Below are 18825 nucleotides of genomic sequence, written 5' to 3'. Positions count from 1 at the left end.
CCCAACCTCATGGGCAAAGCTTTCAGGCGGCTGCCTTACCACTCTGCGCCACAAGAGGCTCTTTTAATATGTTTACAAGTTTGCAAAAAAATCCTGCAAGAATCAAAGGAAGCTTTTTGAGCCTGAAATTGTTGCAGTCTGGGGGGGGGGGGGCTCCGTTTGATGGGAATAACCAAGAAGCCCCCAAACAGATTTCGAGGGGAGACCCATGTGCAGCGCACGACAGTAGCCCATTCTCGTGTGTGGATTTGAGGTGGGCTGATCTGGAACAGCAGAACAAGGTTTAAGTCCACTTCAAAGGCCAAGCACATTTTAGTCCGGCTCGGAGCTTTTGTGTGCAAGAAGCTTATCCCCGAAAAAAGGAAGCTCGTCTCGCTAAACACAAGGCGACATCTGACAGCCCGTTCTTCCATCGTGGCGGGATGGGGACCGGGGCGCTGTTTTGGGTTCCTCTCCGCCACCTGCCTGGCTTGGTCATTCGCGGGGTTTGACTGTTATGGTTTGATTGGGGGAAACGTAGATTTCAGTGTTTTTATTGTGTCTGTTATTGAAAAGGTTCCTTGCCTTTTATCTGTAATCCGCCCGGAGCCGACTTGTGCAGAGGGGGGGCTATGACCATCTCCCCCAGGCCAGGGGGGGAAGGCCGCAGGGGCGAGGGGCCTCCAGTCCTGAATCAAACCGGGCTGGTCTTCCAGGTGCCAAAGTCAGCCTTGCATGTGACCCCCCTCCCCCCCCGCCTTCCAATGGAGCCGGGTCACTAAGGGGGAGCCTCAGGAGCCCCTGCTGTGCCGCCCTCCAGGGGGGGGCTGGGGGTCCCTCGGAATGACCGCTCCTCTCCGGGCTGCAGAGGTCCCTTCTCCCTCCTTCCCCCCCCAAAAGAAGAACGCAACGGGCTGCTTGAGAGGGGGGGGGCTGCATGTATAGTATGGTGCCCCTCCCGTCCCCGAACGTCGGCCTCTGAAGCCCCCATCCCCCAAGCCTCCAGGTTTCCTCCCGCCGGGAGCTGGCAACCCTCCCCCGAGGCGCCCTTCGCCTCGAGGCCCGTCGGTTGCATCGGCCGAGCAGCCTCCTCCCGGCTCCCGCCCCGTCCGTCAAAAGCTGACTTGCCCGAGGCTTACTCGCGAGAAGGCCTCCCGGGATCCGCCCGCAAAAGGCTCCCTCCCCCCCCCCCCCGCCTTGCTGGGCCTCTGCGAGAAGCGTCTCTCTGGGCTTAACCCCTTCGGGGCTGCTCGCGAGTAGCTCTGCACGGGGCGCCGCCGATGGGTTTCGGGGGGGGGGGGGTCTGCAGCACCGAACAGGTTAAGGTGGGCGAGCCCTTCCCAGAGAGCCCGAGCAAGGCGGGGGGGGGAGGGGGCTGCAAGAGGGACGCGGGCGGACCCCGGGAGGTTTACTCGCAAGTAAGTAATGGGGAGGGGGTGCTTTGCCGGGGAGTTGGGGGACTGCAGCGCTTCCAAAGGCCCGCCTCCTCCCCCCGTGCAGTCCCGCTCTTCCCGGGCTCCGCTGGAAGCCTCCGCCCGAACCCGCCAGGCCAGCTCCGTCGCCAGCCGGCTTCATGGGGAAGAGCCCGACGCCCCCTCTCCGCCGCTGCTCCCCACCTGGCCCCCCGCCCTCTGCTGCGCGGCGCGTGCATTGGCTATTGAAGCCCCCCCCCTATTTGTTGGGGGCGGAAAGTCCCGGGGCCCCTGAGCCCCCGAGAGCCGCAGCCTTGAACCCGGAGAAGACCTGGGGTAGCAGTTCGGAGCGGCAGCCTTGAAGCAGGAGAGCCGGGTTGGAGTCCCCACGCAGTTCTCTCAGAGCTCCCAAGTTGGATTCCCCACTCCTCCACACGCAGCCAGCTGGGTGACCTTGGCCCAGTCCCAGTTCTCTCAGAGCTCTCTTGGACTCACTGAAATCATAGGGTGTCTGTTGTGGGGAGAGGAAGGGAAGGCGATTGGAAACCATGTTGAGATTCTTTCGGGTACTGAAAAGAGGGGTATTGGGACCCCCCCCCCCTCTCATGGGTTACCTGCCTTGTCAGGAGGCCCAGAAAGACTGCTGGGCGTGATCACATGGGATGAACCCTACAAGCCCATTGGCTGCCCTCTTTGCAAAGCATTGGGGGCCCTGCTTCACATCCCCTTTGCCATTTCCCTGGGGGTTCACTGCCTCTCCGGGGTCATCCGGGCAGCCCCCTGGCCTTACGCTGGAGAGACTTAATCCCCCCCCCCACTGGCCCCTGGGGCAGAGCTGCTGAAGAAGAGTTGGTTCTTATACCTGCTTTCCACTCCCCGAAAGCAGCTTAGGGTCACCTCCCCTTCCTTTCCACACAGCATATTCCTGGGAGGTAGATTGGGCTGAGAGAACTCTGGGAGAGCTGCTCTGTGAGAACAGCTCTAAGAGAACTGTGACTCGCTCCATGTGGAGGAGGAGAGGGGGAATCAAACCGGTCGCCACTCTTAACGCCACTCCACCAAGCCGGCCCCTGTCTCCTCCATGGCCCTGCTGCTTCCGGCCTGTGGAGGAGAAAGACAAAGCGGTTCAGGTCTTACTTACAGTTTACATGGAGAGTCACCCTGAGGACAGTGCTGGGAGGCCGGGCTCATGGCATCTGGAACAGATGTTTAAAGCCAAACAGAGATATTTTACTTCCCTGGAGGATCAAAGAGCTTGATATGTAAAATAGCGTCTTGATCCACAGACTAAACAGGGCTGCTCCATCTCATTCACTTTCACCACCTTTTTAGGCGTCTCTCGACCGCACGGATGAAGGGGCTCCGTTCTCTTTTGGTTCCTTCTGAATTTTAAATGCTCTCCTCCCCCTCTTCACAGCCACGAGAGTGAGGGTAAGGCCTTTCCGCTGTCGGAAGAAACGCAGGGAAGGAGATGGAAGAGCAGGAGGGCCCAGAAGGGCCGGGAACCAGCCAGTCCTTTCAGCAGTTCCGCTACCAGGAGGCCGCTGGGCCCCGGGAGGTTTGCAGCCGGCTCCACAGACTTTGCAGCCGCTGGCTGGAGCCGGAGAGGAGCACCAAGAGGCAGATGCTGGACCGGGTGACCCTGGAGCAGTTCCTGGCCCTCCTGCCCCGGGAGATGCAGGGCTGGGTGAGAGGATGCGGGCCGGAGAGCAGCTCCCAGGCGGTGGCCCTGGCCGAAGGCTTCCTCCTCAGCCAGGCCCAGGAGGAGAGGCAGGCTGAGCAGGTGAGGGGGCTTCCTTCACTCACTTCAAATCCTGAGCTTATGCTAAGTCCAACCAGATCTTTCTTCCAGGTTGGGAAGAAAACCAAGCTGTGAATTTTGGCCGTGGCTGAAGCAGGATGCCCAAATAAAATTCAGCACTTTGAATTATAGGATCAAAAACAACGTACAACAGTACCGTTAACGCCTCAAATCGAAATATCCAGGAACAAGATGGAAGTGCCCATTCCAGTAGCAGAGAATCACATTATTCGTAGAATCCTAGAGTGGGAGGGGGCCACAAAGGCCATCTAGTCCCACCAGTGCAGGATCAGCCTCAAGCATCCAGGAGAAGGCTCTGTCCAGCCACAGCCTAAATATGTTTAATATCCAAAAGACTCAACGCCTTCAGTCCTCAAAATTGTATTCACACACGCAAACTATATGGGTGTCAAATATCTTCCCAAGGCCAGGCAGGTTGGGTGTCATAGGAGTCCTGAAATAGTCAAAACAAATACTGATGTGAGAAATTCAAAACATCCTGGCCAATCTCAAGAAATAATTTTGTGGAAGATGTTTGCAAAGAATCGTCGCTGCTGAGTGGTCAGTGGCAGTGGGCTTAAACGTGGCTCTCCGCTCTCAGATCCCACCGTCCGTGGTCCATTCCGCACAGGCTGGGTAGGGCCCTTTGGGAGCACTTTAGGAGGAGATGGTAGAAGCAGCGTGTATCCTCTTGATGTGGGCCCCGTGGGCCCCTCTCCCCCTTAAAACAGTTCACTGAGGATCTTTTTTTCTTTCTTTTTTGGGGTTCCTCTTGGGTTTCACCGATTCCTCCTCTCACCCGTCTCCTTTCCTTCTCTTTCAGCCCCGTGGACCCCCCGGGAGGACGGAAGCCAGGTTGTCTGCGGAGGAGGAGGGGCAGAGGGCTGAGGCCCCACAGGCCCCCTCGTGCGGTACGGCTGTTTCATGGCCCGATGGGGACGGGGCACGCAAGGCGGTCAGTGGGTCAGCGGTTTGGGAGAGGAAATACAAGCCCACACAGCCCAGGATCCAGCCATTGGCCACTGCCTTGAAGGGCCGTCAGAGAGAATCCATTCTTGTTTTCCTTTCCCAAAATATTTCCCTTTCACCTCAAAGCGGCTTGAAAAAGGAAAGGTAAACCAATCTGGGTGCAGCCGTTAGCTGCAGCAAATGAATGGAGCCTCCATAGTCTAGGGCAGCATCCTTCAGAAAAGGCCTTGCTAGTGGCCAGCTATTGCCTTCTCTGCCCCTGCATTTAGAGGCTCCCCAGGCCCACCCAGGGGCCAGTCAGGAAGAGGAGAATGGACGGCAGATACATTTGGGGGGACTCGAGTGATGTCAAACCGCCAGGAGACCCTCTGGAAGCCCTTTGTGATTAGCCGGGGCTTTTCATGCATACCGAAGTCGCCTCTTGGTTTCCAGAGCTTCTCTTCTGCCCCTCTCACCGTGTATTTAAAAAGCCTGGCAAATCGTGCCATGTGAGCCTCTGGCAGGTTTCCCTGGGGGGGGGGGGGGAGGCTCTTGCATGCCGCTTCTCTCTGCCCAAAGGAGTCTCCGAGCGACTTCCCTGTCCTGGCGGGGGCAGGGAGCAGGATTCCAACCAGGGAGTCCAGGCTGACCATCTTCCTTCCTTCCTTCCTTGTCACAGGCCTTGGACCGCTGGCGTTCGGCCGTTGCATCCTCAGAGGGGCGGAAACGGCAGCTGCACCTCCAGTCGAGGTAGAGGAGAGGGTGGGGGACAGCCGGGTTCCCCTCCCCCTGCACAGAGGGGCTTTTGTTCCTGCAGTGTCTCCAAAGCGGTCCAAGGAAGGGGGCTTGGGTGCCCCTCCCTTTGCCCGTGCCAAGCTCTGCCTCCTGGCCCCTCCCTGGGTGCCTCCCCTGACTGGCACGGGCTCTGAGGAAGGGCTGCTCTTTCTCTTCCAGCGTCCCTTCTCCTTCGAGGAGGTGGCCGTGTCTTTCTCGGAGGCCGAGTGGGCCCTGCTGGATCCGGGCCAAAGAGCCTTCTGCAAGGAAGTCATGCTGGAGAATTATGGGATGGTGGCCTCTCTGGGTAAGGACCTTTCTGGGGCGCCAGAGGGGCCAATTCCTGCCTTTGGGAGGAGGCACAGATCAAAGTATTGAACAAGAATGCAGCTTTTTCGGACCTGCCCTGCTCCTTGTCCCCTGTTGGGGGTCTGGAGGAGCTGGCCTGGCCGTGACAGTACCGTTTCCACGTGGCCTGGAGAGCGGGCCAAGCCCCCTGTGTGGAGGCCAGCAGCCCAGCCAGAGGGTGTCCTGGCCTGGAGCCAAGAAAGGGGTCTGGTACCCAAATCACGCCTGAAAACTGAAAAGATTGGGGGGGAGGGGATCAGTTCCTGAGATTGTAGCCCTATTTCTACCAGGGCTGAGATGCAGAAATGAAGGGTACAGGTTCCCTCAACAATAAGTTAACAGAAAGGGAAGCCAGAAAATAAAAATGGAGGTGCTGCAGGAAGGAAATCCATGGAGGCAGAAACTCAGCCTAAACCCTCTCCCTCCCAAGCGACAGGAGAAGGCGGGAGGGGGGAATCCGAGGCCTGCAGGCCTGAAGGCAGCTCGGGAGAAGCCCAGCAGAAGAGGGAGCCAAATGCGGGGGGGGGGGAGCAGGCCGGTGGGAGGGAGGGAGGGAGGGATGGCAGACGGCAGGGAAAGGGGGGTCCTACAAATACACTTTATTCAAAGTACATCAGAAAGCAGCCCCCAGGCGTGCTTAAAATGCGAATGGCACCTCACATGAATATCAAACCTCCTTCTGTGGGAACTTACGGGATCTGTCTCCTTATTCCAGCAGCAGTTCGTGGTGAAGAACTGCACCCTCCCTCGCCAGAGGAAGACTTCAGAGGAAACTTCAGGGATCAAGGCAGGCCCAAGAGGCAGGAAGCTGAGGAGAGGGATGAGCCCATCCCTTGCCAGGAGGGGGATTTACGTGAAGTAATTCACCCGGTGGAAGAAACGTACCAGTGCTTGGAGTGTGGACTGAACTTCTCAGACCAAACCCAACATAATATCCATTTGAGAATGGACAGTGGAAAGGAGACCCATCAACGCTCGGACTGCGGAAAGAGCTTTCCCGGCAGGGCAGGGCTCCTCAAACACCCACAAACGCAGGCAGGAGAGAAACACGATAACTGCTCAAACCGAGCTGACTTCTCACAGAAGTTGGATCTTACTAAACGACATGGCATTAATTCAGGAGAGAAGCCACTGAGCCCTTCAGGGAGTGGAATGACAACCTCTGATGGAAGACAGGGAAAACTCCATTTCCCAAGGAACGTGACAATGAAGGGAGGTCAATGCTTTCAATGTGGCAGGTACTTTAAATACAAATCACAGCTCGTTGTACACCAAAGAATCCACACAGGGGAGAAACCTTTTGAATGCTCCGAGTGTGGGAAGAGTTTCAGTAAAAACGGCAATCTTCAACAACATCAAACAACCCACATAGAAGAGAAACCATTTGAATGTTCAGAGTGCGGAAAGAAATTCAGTGTAGCTGGCAGTCTTCAAAAACATCAAAGAATCCACACAGGGGAGAAACCATTTGAGTGCTCAGAATGTGGAAAGAAATTCAGTGGGGCCAGCAGTCTCCAACAACATCAAAGAATCCACAGAGGTGAGAAACCTTTTGAGTGCTTAGAGTGCGGAAAGAGATTCATTCAGAGTGCCCATCTCCTACTGCATCGGAGAACCCACACAGGGGAGAAACCTTTTGAATGCTCAGAGTGCGGAAAGAAATTCAGTCAGCTTGGCAATCTTCTACAGCATCAGAGAACCCACACAGGGGAGAAACCTTTTGAATGCTCAGAGTGCAGAAAGAAATTCAGTAAGAGTAACCACCTTCTACAGCATCAAAGGACTCACACAGGGGAGAAACCTTTTGAGTGCTCAGAGTGTGAAAAGAAATTCAGTCACAGCAGCCATCTTCAAGAACATCAAAGGATACACACAGGGGAGAAACCTTTTGAATGCTTGGAATGTGGAAAGAAATTCAATAAAAATAACAATCTTCTACAGCATCAAAGAATTCACACAGGAGAGAAACCTTTTGAATGCTTAGAGTGCAGAAAGAAATTCAGTAAGAATCATGATCTTCTACAGCATCAGAGAACACACACAGGGGAGAAACCTTTTCAGTGTGCAGACTGTGGAAAGAGATTTAGTCTGAGTGGCAGTCTCCTTGTGCATCAAAGAACCCACACAAGGGAGAAACCTTTTAAATGCTCAGAGTGCGGAAAGAGATTCACTCAGAGTGGAGATCTCCTGCTGCATCAGAGAACCCACACAGGAGAGAAACCTTTTGAATGCACAGAGTGTGGGAAGAGGTTCAGCCAGAGTGGCCATCTCCTACTGCATCAAAGAACCCACACAGGGGAGAAACCTTTTGAATGCTCAGAATGTGGAAAGCAAGTGGGTGACAGAAGCAATTTTCAGCGGCATCTAAGAACCCACACAAAGGAGAAACCTTTTAAGTGCTCAGAATGTGGAAAGAGATTCAGTTACAGTGGGGATCTTCTACTGCATCAAAGAATCCACACAGGGGAAAAACCTTTTCCGTGCTCAGAATGCGGAAAGAGATTCAGTCGGATCAGTCATCTTCATAGTCATCTAAAAACCCACACAGGGGAGAAACCTTTTGAATGTGCAAATTGTGGAAAGCGATTCAGCCAGAGTGGTCATCTCTTGCTGCATCAACGAAGCCACACAGGGGAGGAATTCTTCTGAATGTTCAAAAGTTTGGGGAAGACATTCAGTTATTCTGGCCATCTTCAACGTCATCCAAAAAACTATGCCATGAGAAACCATATAATGGCAAAGTCTGTTACAAGAACTTATCTCTTATTTCACACGTGAAAGACAAACACAGACCAGAGAAAGGACTGAACCCATGGAAATTCTTGTGATGTGCTTGTATCTGCCTGGAATCCTTACTCTAACCTGGAAGAAAATTATAGTATTCAGACTTAGGACAGAACGCCAATAGATCTCACAGGCAAGAAAGAAAGGGTGTGATCTGAGGGTGAAAGGAGATCCACCGCCAGCAACTCTCTCCTTAACCGTTGAGGAATCCTTGCAGGGGAGGAACCTCAAAAGGACAGTTTAGAAAGAGACTGAGGCAGAGATTCAGCTTTCCAGTTGTCAGATAATCCACAGAAGGGCAAACCTTTCCTATCGTTGGTTCTGATGAGGCTCAGATTCAGATATGCTCCAAAAGTAGTTATGCAGACAAAGGACTTTTTAGTGGGTGCCCTGTCTGCCAAGGTAACTCCTTCAGTCATCTGCAGAACTGGTCAGAAAAAGGCCCATATTTATTTTCCAAATCCTGTGGTGAAATAGGCAAGAACATCAGATAATTGTGGGTAGATTCCAGGGGGTTCATGGACCTGCATTGGGGGGGGGGGGGATGCATCTTTATTTTAACCCACCTCTAATTGAAATTCAGCATTCCCTTCAAGTATGAATGTACTCTATGATTCTATGAATTTTGGGTTTTAAGAAATATTTTGAGAACTGTATTTCAGAACAATTAGTTTCTTTTGTAATCTTCTGTAATTTATGCTTAAAAGAAAAATTCTGGGATGGGTTCTGTAAGGCTCCTCCGGACAGTCAAGAGAGGTCTGTGGAGTAAAAAGGCTCAGAATGGCCGTCTGAGAGAGGAATCCCTGCCTGGGAAGGAGAAGGTGAGCTGGCAGGAAAACCAGAGGAAAGGAGGCGAAGAGAGAGGCCTGCAGATCTCCAAGCTTCCTGAAGATCCGTTTCTTTGACGCAGCTTGTTGTACCACGTGGCTCTTTGTTGAAGGATGTGCTGTTTGCCAGCTGTGTGTGTGTGTGGGGGGGTTGTTGGTCTTAATGTTCGTTCTGTTGCTTCAGATCAACGTGGCTGCAGATCCAATGATGCTGCAGCAACCATGCAGGTTTGAACTGATGCTGTTTGAAGGTTAAACTTTGTGTTTTGCAGAGCAAGAGACAAAAATGGGCTTTGTTTTCAATCAGGAAACACAGAAATCACTTGGCAGGGATTTGGCGATGTGCATTCTTTCATGCTCTAGGCTGGTCCTTTTCTTCATCTGCGTAGGAAGAGTGGGAAAGTGTTGAGGAGTGCATGTGGGGGCAGATAATTTCCACTGACTCTCCCAATCTGTATTCAATCTGTGAAACTTTTAAAATGCATATCTCTGGCTGGTGTACTGGGCTATTTGGTAAGAGTTTAATAACTTCTATATGTTCTTCTTAGAAAGCAGTCAGGTTCATAACTAGAGGTGGACACCAACAATCAATCAAGATCAAGTGCAGAGAGCAGAAGCATCGGCCAGGCGGTTCTACACAGACACACAACAGGCAACTGCTGCCTACTTTGCTCTGCTTCCCCCCCACACCCAAAAACTCTGTGTTGGGGGTTGCTAGGAAAGGAGGTAGGCACTATTATAATGCCCCGGCATAGATCTATGATGTGGCCTCGTTTGAAATACTGTGTACAGTTTTCATAGAATCCTAGAGTGGGAAGGGGCCATACAGGCCATTTAGTCCCACCCCCTGCTCAATGTAGGATCAGCCTAATACATCACTATTCACTAAACATCAAGTTAAAGTTGCCTGCACCCAACTGAGGGCCAATCAGTTCAAGTTGCAATCTGCCAATGGGGGCCAATCTGTCAAAATTGCATGCAGACAACTCAAACCGCCCTGGGCCATATGGGAGGGCAGTGTAAAAATCAAAGAAAATAAATAAATAAATCCCTACTTGATTGGCCCTCGCTGGGAGGGTGCAGCCAGTAGGGAGAGAACACTCAGCCAATGAGAGCCAATCATGTAGTTTATCCTCTTCCTGCTGCAGGCTTCTCTGAAAGGCCCTCCTGCTGATAAGTTGCTCCATTCTCAGCCTCTTCCCACCTTCCATCTCCCCCAGGCAAGGGGGGGAAGCCAGCTGCTCCCTTTGCCTCCTGTGTTGGTCTCAGATTTCAGCTCGTTACTGGAAGGAAGCACAGATGAGCTGCAAGGGAGGCAGAGATAATCAGTATTTCAAAAACAGGCATGATGCCTGCCACAGACGGATGAGTAATGGCAGGGCCTTTATTAATGACTCTCAGCATTCTCCAATGCAGGATACATCTGCCCATCGGTCTCCAATTTTGATATATTTATTTCCTTCACTACGTCCTTAGAATTGTGCCCAAATAAATGGTGACCAGATAAACTGAGCTTGCTACTTCTGTTTGGACCTTGAATGTGTTCAACACGTCCATTTTGCGGTCGGCTGATCTGCTGCTCACCCTCTGTGAAGACCAGTAAGGTCCATTTCATGCACACGAAAGTGGATCCCTTGAATCAAACTTGTCGGGCCTAATGGTGCAGACTTTGTGCTGCTGCTTCGGACCTCCTCGGCTTCCTCCCTGGATCCTCTTATTCTTCCAGTCAGAGGTTCCCCTCAGTCACCTGCCACAGAGTCTCTTAGGCCTGAAGGGGCAACTGGACTCTTGGTCTTTTTCTACCACAACAGACTAACATGGTGACTCCTCTTTGTCTGTCAGTGGAAACTCTTCATCCAGAGTCAATAATCGAGGTTTGTTGGGGGGGGGGAGAGATCAAGGTATAAGGTTTCCTGCTGAAACGCTGCACCCACTTTGTCTGTTATTTAAGAATATTTATATCTCCTTCTCCACACAAGGACAGCCAACGATGCACATACGATAACATCACACTTGAAAACCAACCCAAGCATCATCCAAACAATTACAGCGAGAGCTAAAATTCATGCAAGATATAAATGCAGCCCTTAAAACCCTTGGGCAGGACGGAGGGATTGCGAGTGGGAGGCCCCTTCGCCCATGAGCAGCCGCAGGGGGCAGACGGCCCCTGTGGGAAGGGAGTCTTCCTGGTGTAGGAGGAACGGGAGACTCACTGAGGTTGCTACGATCGCGCGTGAGGTAGAGAAAGTGGGCAGGTGGCTGTTTCCTCACCCTCCCCATAATACTCGGGGCGCCCAGTGAAACGGTGGAGACAGACAAAAGGAAAGACACCTTGACTCAAACAGCCAAATTGTCTGCCAGGGGAGGTAGAGATGGCTACGGGTTTGAATGGCTTTAAAAGGAGTCTAGACAGTTTTTCTGAAGGAGAAGTCCTTCCTAGAGAGGCCTCAAAGGAGGAAGGTCACACGGCTCCCTGCTTGGATTCCCTCTGGAGGAAAGTCAGCCTTGCAGATGACGTCTTTTCTGCCCCATTTCCTTGGCCCTCCAGGGCAATTGGCTGGCCATTGTGGGATCCATGCGCAGGACTTGCGTTGTCATCAGGGGTGGTTTGACAGAAGCTCCTTCCACACCCGCAGAACTGAGATGGCTTCTCCAGAGGCTGATGCCTCTTAAAGATTCACCTGTAGCAAGAGCTCCTTCTAGCCTTTTAAAATCTTTTTCTAGCTTGTGGATGAGTCCATTAAGGCAGGAGGGAAAAGACTGAGGACTCCCGGCGGTCTACAGACCTCTGGTTGGGAGTCCATATTCTAGACATTTATATGGTTTCTCTCCACATGGGAATTCAGGGCCGAGCTATGCCTGAAGCTCTTTCCACACTCCGAGCAGTGATATGGCTTCTCCCCCGTGTGGATTCTCTGGTGGGAATCCAGAGTGGAGGTTCTATTGAAGCTCTTTCCACACTGGGAGCATTTGTATGGCTTCTCCCCCGTGTGAGCTCTCTGGTGGGAAATAAGGTTGGTGCTCCGACTGAAGCTCTTCCCGCACTCGGAGCACTCGTACGGTTTGTCCCCCGTGTGGGTTTTCTGATGAGAAGCGAGGGTAGAACTGTGGCTGAAGCTCTTCCCGCACTCAGAGCATTTATACGGCTTCTCCGCATGTGGATTCTTTGATGGGAAGTCAGGTTAGAGCTCTGACTGAAACCTATTCCACATTCCTTGCATTTATATGGCTTCTCCCCCGTGTGGGTTCTCTGGTGAGAGGAAAGGTTTGAACTGTGGCCGAAGCTTATGCCGCACTCGGAGCATTTGTACGGCTTCTCCCCTGTGTGGATTCTGTTATGCGAGGCCAAGTTTTGGCTGCGACTGAAGCTCTTCCCACATTCTAAACACACGTGGGGTTGTTCAACAGTGCGCCGTCTCTGATGCGCCACAAGGCTGTCCTTCTTCATGACTTTCCTTCCACGCTCTGAGCGTGATCGTGCGCTCTCCTCTGCCCACAACCCCTCAAGTAAAATGTGCTTCCTGGTTCGACGGAGGCCGTGCCGGTATTCGGGCCCCTCTAGCGGTTCCAGATTTAGCACCCTCTGATGTGGGCTACGGGTGGGCGGCCCATGACGGGCTCAGGGCAACGAGGTCGGTTTCTCCGGCTTCGTAACTTTTCTCTCAGAACGGAATTTCACGGGTGTCAAATTGAGAGAAGGGGACGATTTCCGGCTTGGCTTCGGCTGAGGCTCAGAGACTTTCTCTCCCTCCTCTGCTCTGTGGGAACGAAGAAGGAAACCAGGTGAGCAGCAGGAACCTGAGCTGACTGATGGGATGAAACCAGCTGACTTTTAGGGTGAATCATGCAGTGGAAAAGACAGTGGCATTTTTGTAAGCCACCCCAAGTCTCAGAGGGGCAGTTTAAAAGGGGAGAGAGGGAGGGCTTTATAAGGGGATTAGGGAGATTCAGGGAGGAGACATCTATCAGTGACTGAGGGGAACCTCCACAGTCTGCTCCTTGCCTCGGCCAAATGAGGTGCCTTCATAGGGATGCCAGCCTCCAGGTGGGACCTGGGGATCCCCCGGAATGGCAGCTCCTCTGCAGAGATCAGGCCCCCTGGAGAAAAGGACCGCGAGGAAGGGGGGGGACCGTAGGGCTCCCTCCCCCCCCCCCAGGTCCCTGTCCTCCCTCCCCCGGAATTTTCCGACTGGGATCTGGCAACCCTATGAGTGTCTCATTCACTCTTCTCTTCGTTTAATGGCAGGCCAAAGTAAATCAGCAAGACCAATCACCGCAAACAGCCCCCCCACGAGTGTGCTAGAAGGCCGCGGTTCTCCTGCACGTCGGCGATGAGCGAATCAGACCCTCTGGAAGGCGATGAGGGCTTTTTTTGGGGGGGGGAGGGAGGGGGCTTGAACCTTTCTGATGATCCCTGAAGGCAGCGAGGCCAAGCCCTGAACGGCGGCTTCCTTGGAAGCACAAGACTCGCTCCGAGGCTGCCAAACCCAGGGGCCAGCCGGGCGCCTGTCAGTAAGACCAAACAGTCTTCTTTTTGCTTTTGCTGTTCAATTAAGCCGCGTTAGGCACGCTGGTCGGCGCCGCCCTTCGGAGCCGCGGATGCCTTTGTTCCTGTCGAGGCCGGAGGCGGCCCTGAGTTGGACGTGACCCAAACCTCTCGCCCTGAAGACGCCGCCAAGGCCGCCTCCTCCTTGGGCAAGCCCCGGTGAGAGCCGCGCGGCCAAGAAGGGCTCAGCGGCGGCCCTTCGAGCGTCCCAAGCGCCGGACTCCGCGGTCGATCAGCCGCTGACGCCTGGGGGACCCCCTGCAGAACGGGGCCTCCGGAGGCCCCCACGAGCCCAGGCGTGCATCTGACCCGGATGCCCGCTGTGGCTCCACTCAAGGGAGGGTAACCCCTGTGCAGGCGAGGTGCGGGGAGCGGAGCAGCCCAGCCCAGCCCTTCTTTTGCAGGGGAACCGGGAGGCGGACAGGGCCGGCCGGCCTGGCTTTCCTGGCACGTCGCCCCTGTGCTGACGGCAGCCTCAGTCTATAAGGGGCCTCCATGTGGCCAGGTGTGGGGGGGGGGAGAGAGAGAGATCTGCGCTCCAGACAGCAGCCCCCCCCCACCCGGAAAAGAGCTGCTTGGGAGGGGGACTCCACAGCCGCAGATCCCGCCCACTCCTGGCTCCGCCCCCCCAAGTCTCCAGGTATTCCTCACCCCAGAGCTGGCAACCGCCTCAGCATCGCACATTGGTGCCTCCGGCCCCCGGCGACTATTCCGCCCCGTCCTTTGCGCCTTACTGCAGGGAAGGCTTTTGCTGAAAACGCGACCCTGGGAGAGAAATTCAGCCCCTCCCCCGGGAGGGGGGTCAGTGACAGAAGGAGCCCCCTCCCCCTCCACAGGCCCGGCCCCTTCCTTGCTAGCTTCCTGCAGACATGCAACTCAAGGGTTAAAGGCAGAAAGTCGGCTGTCCTAGAGAGGGGGGGGCTGGAGGAGGGGGGCTTCCTGACAAACCTCCCCTCCCCCACGGTGGGAAGGGGGCCTCCTTGCATGCATCAGCCTCAACCTGCCCCCCCTTCAAGAATCCCGTGAGATGAAAATCTCTTTTGCCAGGTGATGGGGGTGGGAGGGGAAGGGAAGGTTGCCCGTTTATCACGCATCCCCCCCCCTGGAATGCCCTCCAAATGCACTGGCAGCTGTTGATGCCAGCCTGGGGGGAGAGACCTGGGAATGACCCTCCTGGAGAAAAGGGCTGCTTGGGAGAAGGTCTCTGGGGCCTTGGAACCCACTACAGTCCCTGCCCCTTGCCTTCCCCACAGTCTCCATCCCCAGCTCCTCTGCAGGGCCAGCCACGGGGCAGAGAGGCCGAGGCCTTCATAAGAGTATCAGAAGAGCCCTGCTGGGTCAGGCCAGGGAGGGTCCCTCCAGTCCAGCCTCCCGTCTCCCCCAGGGGCCAGCCAGTCCCTCTGCAGGGCCAGCCACAGGGCAGAGAGGCCAAGGCCTTCCCCTGAGAAGACCCTCAGAAGAGCCCTGCTGGGTCAGCCCAGGGAGGGTCCCTCCAGTCCAGCCTCCCGTCTCACCCAGGGGCCAGCCAGTTCCTCTGCAGGGCCAGCCACAGGGCAGAGAGGCCGAGGCCGTCCCCTGAGAAGACCCTCGGAAGAGCCCTGCTGGGCCAGACCAGGGAGACGGACCCTCCCCCCCCCCGCCGCAGCGGGAGGAAGTGCCCCAAAGTCTGGCCCCCCTCCAGCCTTCGTCTCCTGCTCCGGGCAGCCCCCCTCCCCCCCTCCTCGCCCTCAGGGCCGCTGCGCAGAGGGGGGGCGGGGACTCCCTGCCCCCACCCGCGCAGCCCCCCCACGCGGTGTGCAGGCGCGTCTTCGAAGGGGTTAAGGGGAGCGAGGCGGCTCTGCCCAGCGCTGCTGCGGAGGGGGGGGGTGAAGGGGGCGGGGCGCTGAGGTCACTTCCCCCAGCCCCCCCCTCCGTGGGAAAGCCGCCTTTGTCTTTCCCACGCGTGTCTCCACCTTGCCGGCAGGCGGGGCAGGTGAGCCCCGGGGGGGGGGCATTGGGGGCGGGGAGCCCCCCCTGCAGAGGCTGCATGCGAGACGCACCCCCCCCCCCGGAGGGTTCCCTCCGGCCCGGGGTGTTGCAGAGGGGCGAGGGAAGGAGCGCCTGGCCGCGGGGAGGGGGGAAGGGGGTAGTCGGGGGTCGCTGGGTCTGCCCGGCTGCGGCCAGAAAGAGCCTGCAAGGGGGGGGGTCCCCCTGCCCGGCCCTAGGCGGAGAGAGGCTGTTCTGGCTGCCGCCGGAGGGTCGCCCCGTCGGGGCTGGGGAGCGAAGGCTGCCGCCGGGCGGTGGGAGTGCCTGCGGGCGGGGGCCGGGAGCGCCGTCCCGAGGGATGCCGCCGCTTGTTGGCTGGCGGAGGACCCGGGCTCCTCTCCCTGGGGGGGGGGGTCCAGTGGTCTACCTTGCAGGGGCCTCCAGCCACGCCGGGGGGGGTGGGGGGGGGGAGAGGCGAGGCCAGGGAGCGCCGGCACTCAGCCTCCTCCGGGCCCTTCTTGGCTTGAGACGGCGCCTCTCGGGTCCTGCCTGGCGTCGGAGGTCCCCCCGGGAGCCCTTTGGCCACCGGCCGGGCGGGCCAGCCCAGGGCAGCGAAGCTCACGCAGCCCCACAAACCCTCCGTCGAAACAGGGTGGAGACAACGGCAAGGACGTCCGAGGGGATCCGGCGCTCCCGGGACTGGCAGCTCCAGCCGGCAGCCGGTTCTCCGCGGTTCCAGGTCCTGTGAACTGGAGCGGGTTTGGGCGCCCCGTCGGCTGTTTCTGACATATTCTGGAGGGGGGGTCTGCTGTGCAAGTTTTCAGAAATCTCCCCCTGCAGAGCGGTATTCCAACGCCTCAATGACATGCTGAGCGATATAATTTGGAGGCCAGTCGTCATGCGGGGGGGGGGGGCGAGGGAGGGAGGGATCTCCAGGTCCCACCTGGAGGATGGCAACCCTAGCCCTGCAGCCTTCTCTAGGTGACTTGATGCCCCCTGACTGGCAGCTATCCCCTGAAAGCCAGTGGGGGGGGGGTAGAAGAAGAACTTTGAATTCGAACTCGGCTCCCCAAGTCGCAGTAGGATCTGAGCAGGAAGTCACCAGCGGGCCCAACCAAGACAGAGGAGGGAGGGAGCATTTGCAGCCGCTCGGAATTGGGGTCACAGGAGGAGGCTTCTCATATGGGGGGCCGGGCTAGTTCTTTCAAGGGGGAGATTTGACGGGTAGCCGGGAATTGGCAGGAAAGGCCATCTTTTAATACAAAGTGGTGAAATTAAAAATGGCTCTCCAGATGTCCATGGACTACAATTCCCACCAGCCCCTGCCAGCATGTGCATCACGTGGATCACCCCAATAAAAAAAATGTGTCTTTGCTCATAGTCCCCATCTAAATGGAGTCAAAGGTAAACAGCAGGAGCCAACCCCCTGGCCTTCCCCTTTCAGTGTTTTCAGTATCTACGAACAGTAACGTCTCCGTCTCCTCCTTTCAGGTGACCTTCGCAGAGGGGGCCGGGATCTCTCAGTGGAGGGAGGAGTGGTCTGTGTTGGATCTGGCCCAGGGAGCGCCTGGATGTGATCATGGAGGATTGCAAGAATCTAACCTCCCTCGGTATGACTTCTCCTTTGCCCTTGGTGGTCTGGAGCGCAGATCTCCCCCCCCCCCCAACCTGGGCATTCAGTGCAGTGTTTTCTCCTAAAACATCCAGGAGAAGGATCTGTCCAACTGTTACTTGAAGACCGCCAGTGAGGGGGGTCTCCCCACCTCCTGAGGCAGCCCATCCCACTGCTGAAGTCCTCCGACGGTGACGCCCCCCATATCTAGCTGGAGCTGTTCTCCGTGTAGTTTAAACCCGTTCCTGAGGGTCCCCTCCTGTGCCCCCAGCAGGAACCTTTCCCTGCCCTCCACTAAGTGACCGCCGGTCACATCCCTCAAGAGGGCCCTCCGGCCCCCTCTCAGCCTCCTCTTATCCAGGCTGAGCATTCCCAGGCCCCTCCGCCTGTCCTCGTAGGGCCCCCCCTGCAGGCTGCCTCGGAGCAGCCCCCTCATTCTCCCCTGGACCCTCTCAATTTTGTCCACATCCTTTTTGAAGTGAGCCTCCCGGACGGCATACAGGCGCAGACAATGACCAGTGCGGACAACTTATTTATTTAATGTTTTATATCCTGCCCCTCTCAGACACAACGTCTCGGGGCCGTGATTTTGAAGCAGCTGTTGACGCAGCCCAAGACTGCATTGGCCTTCTTGACTTTCGCACCACACGGTCTGCTCCGGTTTAGCTTGCAGTCCATGATTAATCCAAGCCCGCCCTTCCCACACACCTCTCCCCAGAAGGGTATCTCCCCTCCAAGATGCAAGAGTCACTCTTTTGTGGTCCAGACGTAGAACTCTGCCCTTCTCCTTATTGAACTGCATCTTGTTCTCATCTGCCCACTTTCCCACTCATTGAACTCTGTCTCTGTCTTCTGGGGTGTTCTGGCCCCTCTTCCCAATTTGGTGTCATCCGCAAACTTAATGAGTCCCCCCACCCCTGATCCATCCAGGTCATTGCTAAAAATGATGAAAAGCACCGGACCCAGTTCTGGGCCCTGCGGCCCCCACTGCTCACCTCCCTCCACTCTGATGCTTTCCCCTTGGCCGCCATTCACTTTGGGTGTGGTTTTCCAGCCAGTTCCCTTTCCGCCTAACCATCTGGAAATGCAGTCCCCCGGTGGACCCACCAGAACATCACGGGGAGCCTTGTCCAAAGAAAAGGCCAAGCTGGAAATTCATTCTGCCCGAACTATGAAGCGCTGTGTTTTGTTTTTGTTTTCCTCCTCTAAAGGAAGCTTCCGAGCGCCCAAGGCTGAGCCCCCCCCTTGGCTGGAAGAGGCAGAGGAGCCGCCTGGGCAGGATTCGGAGGAAGAGGAGAGGCCCGCAGGGAGCGGCCCAAGTGGGTTTGTGTGTGCGCATTTCCCCAAAACATTTCCGTGCTGCCTTTCCACCCGGTCAGGGTTTACTAGACAGCGGACCTAGAATTGTCAAAGCATCGTAAGCATTAAAAATACGGTTAAGGTTATAAAATCTTAAGAGTACAGAAACACACAGCACTGGGGGGGGGACAGATTAGAAGCCGCCACTCCTGCCCACAACACCCATCTGACTCTCCACCCCAAGCTTCATGTTATAAACTTCTTATCACGTCCCCCTTCATCGTCTCTCTCCTGAACTGGGAAGCCTGAACTCTTCCGCCTGTCCTCCAAGGGAAGACGCTCCAACCCCCTCGTCATCTTGGTCACCCTCCGCTGTACTTCTTCCAGCTTTGCAGGGTCCTGAGAGCCAGCTTGGGGGAGCGGTTAGGAGCATAGACCTCTAATCTAGCGAGCCGGGTTTGATTCCCTGCTCCTCCTCCACATGCAGCCAGCTGGGTGAGCTTGGGCTTGTCACAGCCCTGATAGTGCCG

General features: G+C 56.0%; 1 protein-coding gene and 1 pseudogene across 2 annotated transcripts in view; one reads left to right on the top strand and one right to left on the bottom strand.

Moving 5' to 3' along the window:
- Positions 1-18825, top strand: part of LOC143833797 (uncharacterized) — a 32219-nt gene that overhangs the window by 9753 nt on the left and 3641 nt on the right. Inside the window, exons 5-16 of the mRNA XM_077330023.1 lie at positions 1480-1727; positions 2828-3174; positions 4016-4103; positions 4820-4890; positions 5095-5221; positions 5978-7065; positions 13439-13578; positions 13684-13761; positions 15151-15391; positions 16036-16142; positions 16882-16994; positions 18208-18315. Of these exons, the coding sequence (XP_077186138.1) occupies positions 1480-1727; positions 2828-3174; positions 4016-4103; positions 4820-4890; positions 5095-5221; positions 5978-7065; positions 13439-13578; positions 13684-13761; positions 15151-15391; positions 16036-16142; positions 16882-16994; positions 18208-18315 (2756 nt within the window). The remainder of the gene's footprint in view (positions 1-1479; positions 1728-2827; positions 3175-4015; positions 4104-4819; positions 4891-5094; positions 5222-5977; positions 7066-13438; positions 13579-13683; positions 13762-15150; positions 15392-16035; positions 16143-16881; positions 16995-18207; positions 18316-18825) is intronic.
- On the bottom strand, positions 7500-14210 carry LOC143834118 (uncharacterized; annotated as a pseudogene). The gene is made up of 2 exons (XR_013229731.1): positions 14071-14210; positions 7500-12631 (listed from the first exon to the last, which is right to left on the bottom strand). The product of XR_013229731.1 is annotated as an uncharacterized LOC143834118 (transcript).

The sequence above is a fragment of the Paroedura picta genome, chromosome 3, assembly GCF_049243985.1.
Source record: "Paroedura picta isolate Pp20150507F chromosome 3, Ppicta_v3.0, whole genome shotgun sequence".
In the NCBI taxonomy this organism is placed as follows: Eukaryota; Metazoa; Chordata; class Lepidosauria; order Squamata; family Gekkonidae; genus Paroedura; species Paroedura picta.
This window is presented reverse-complemented; position numbering and strand designations above follow the sequence as displayed.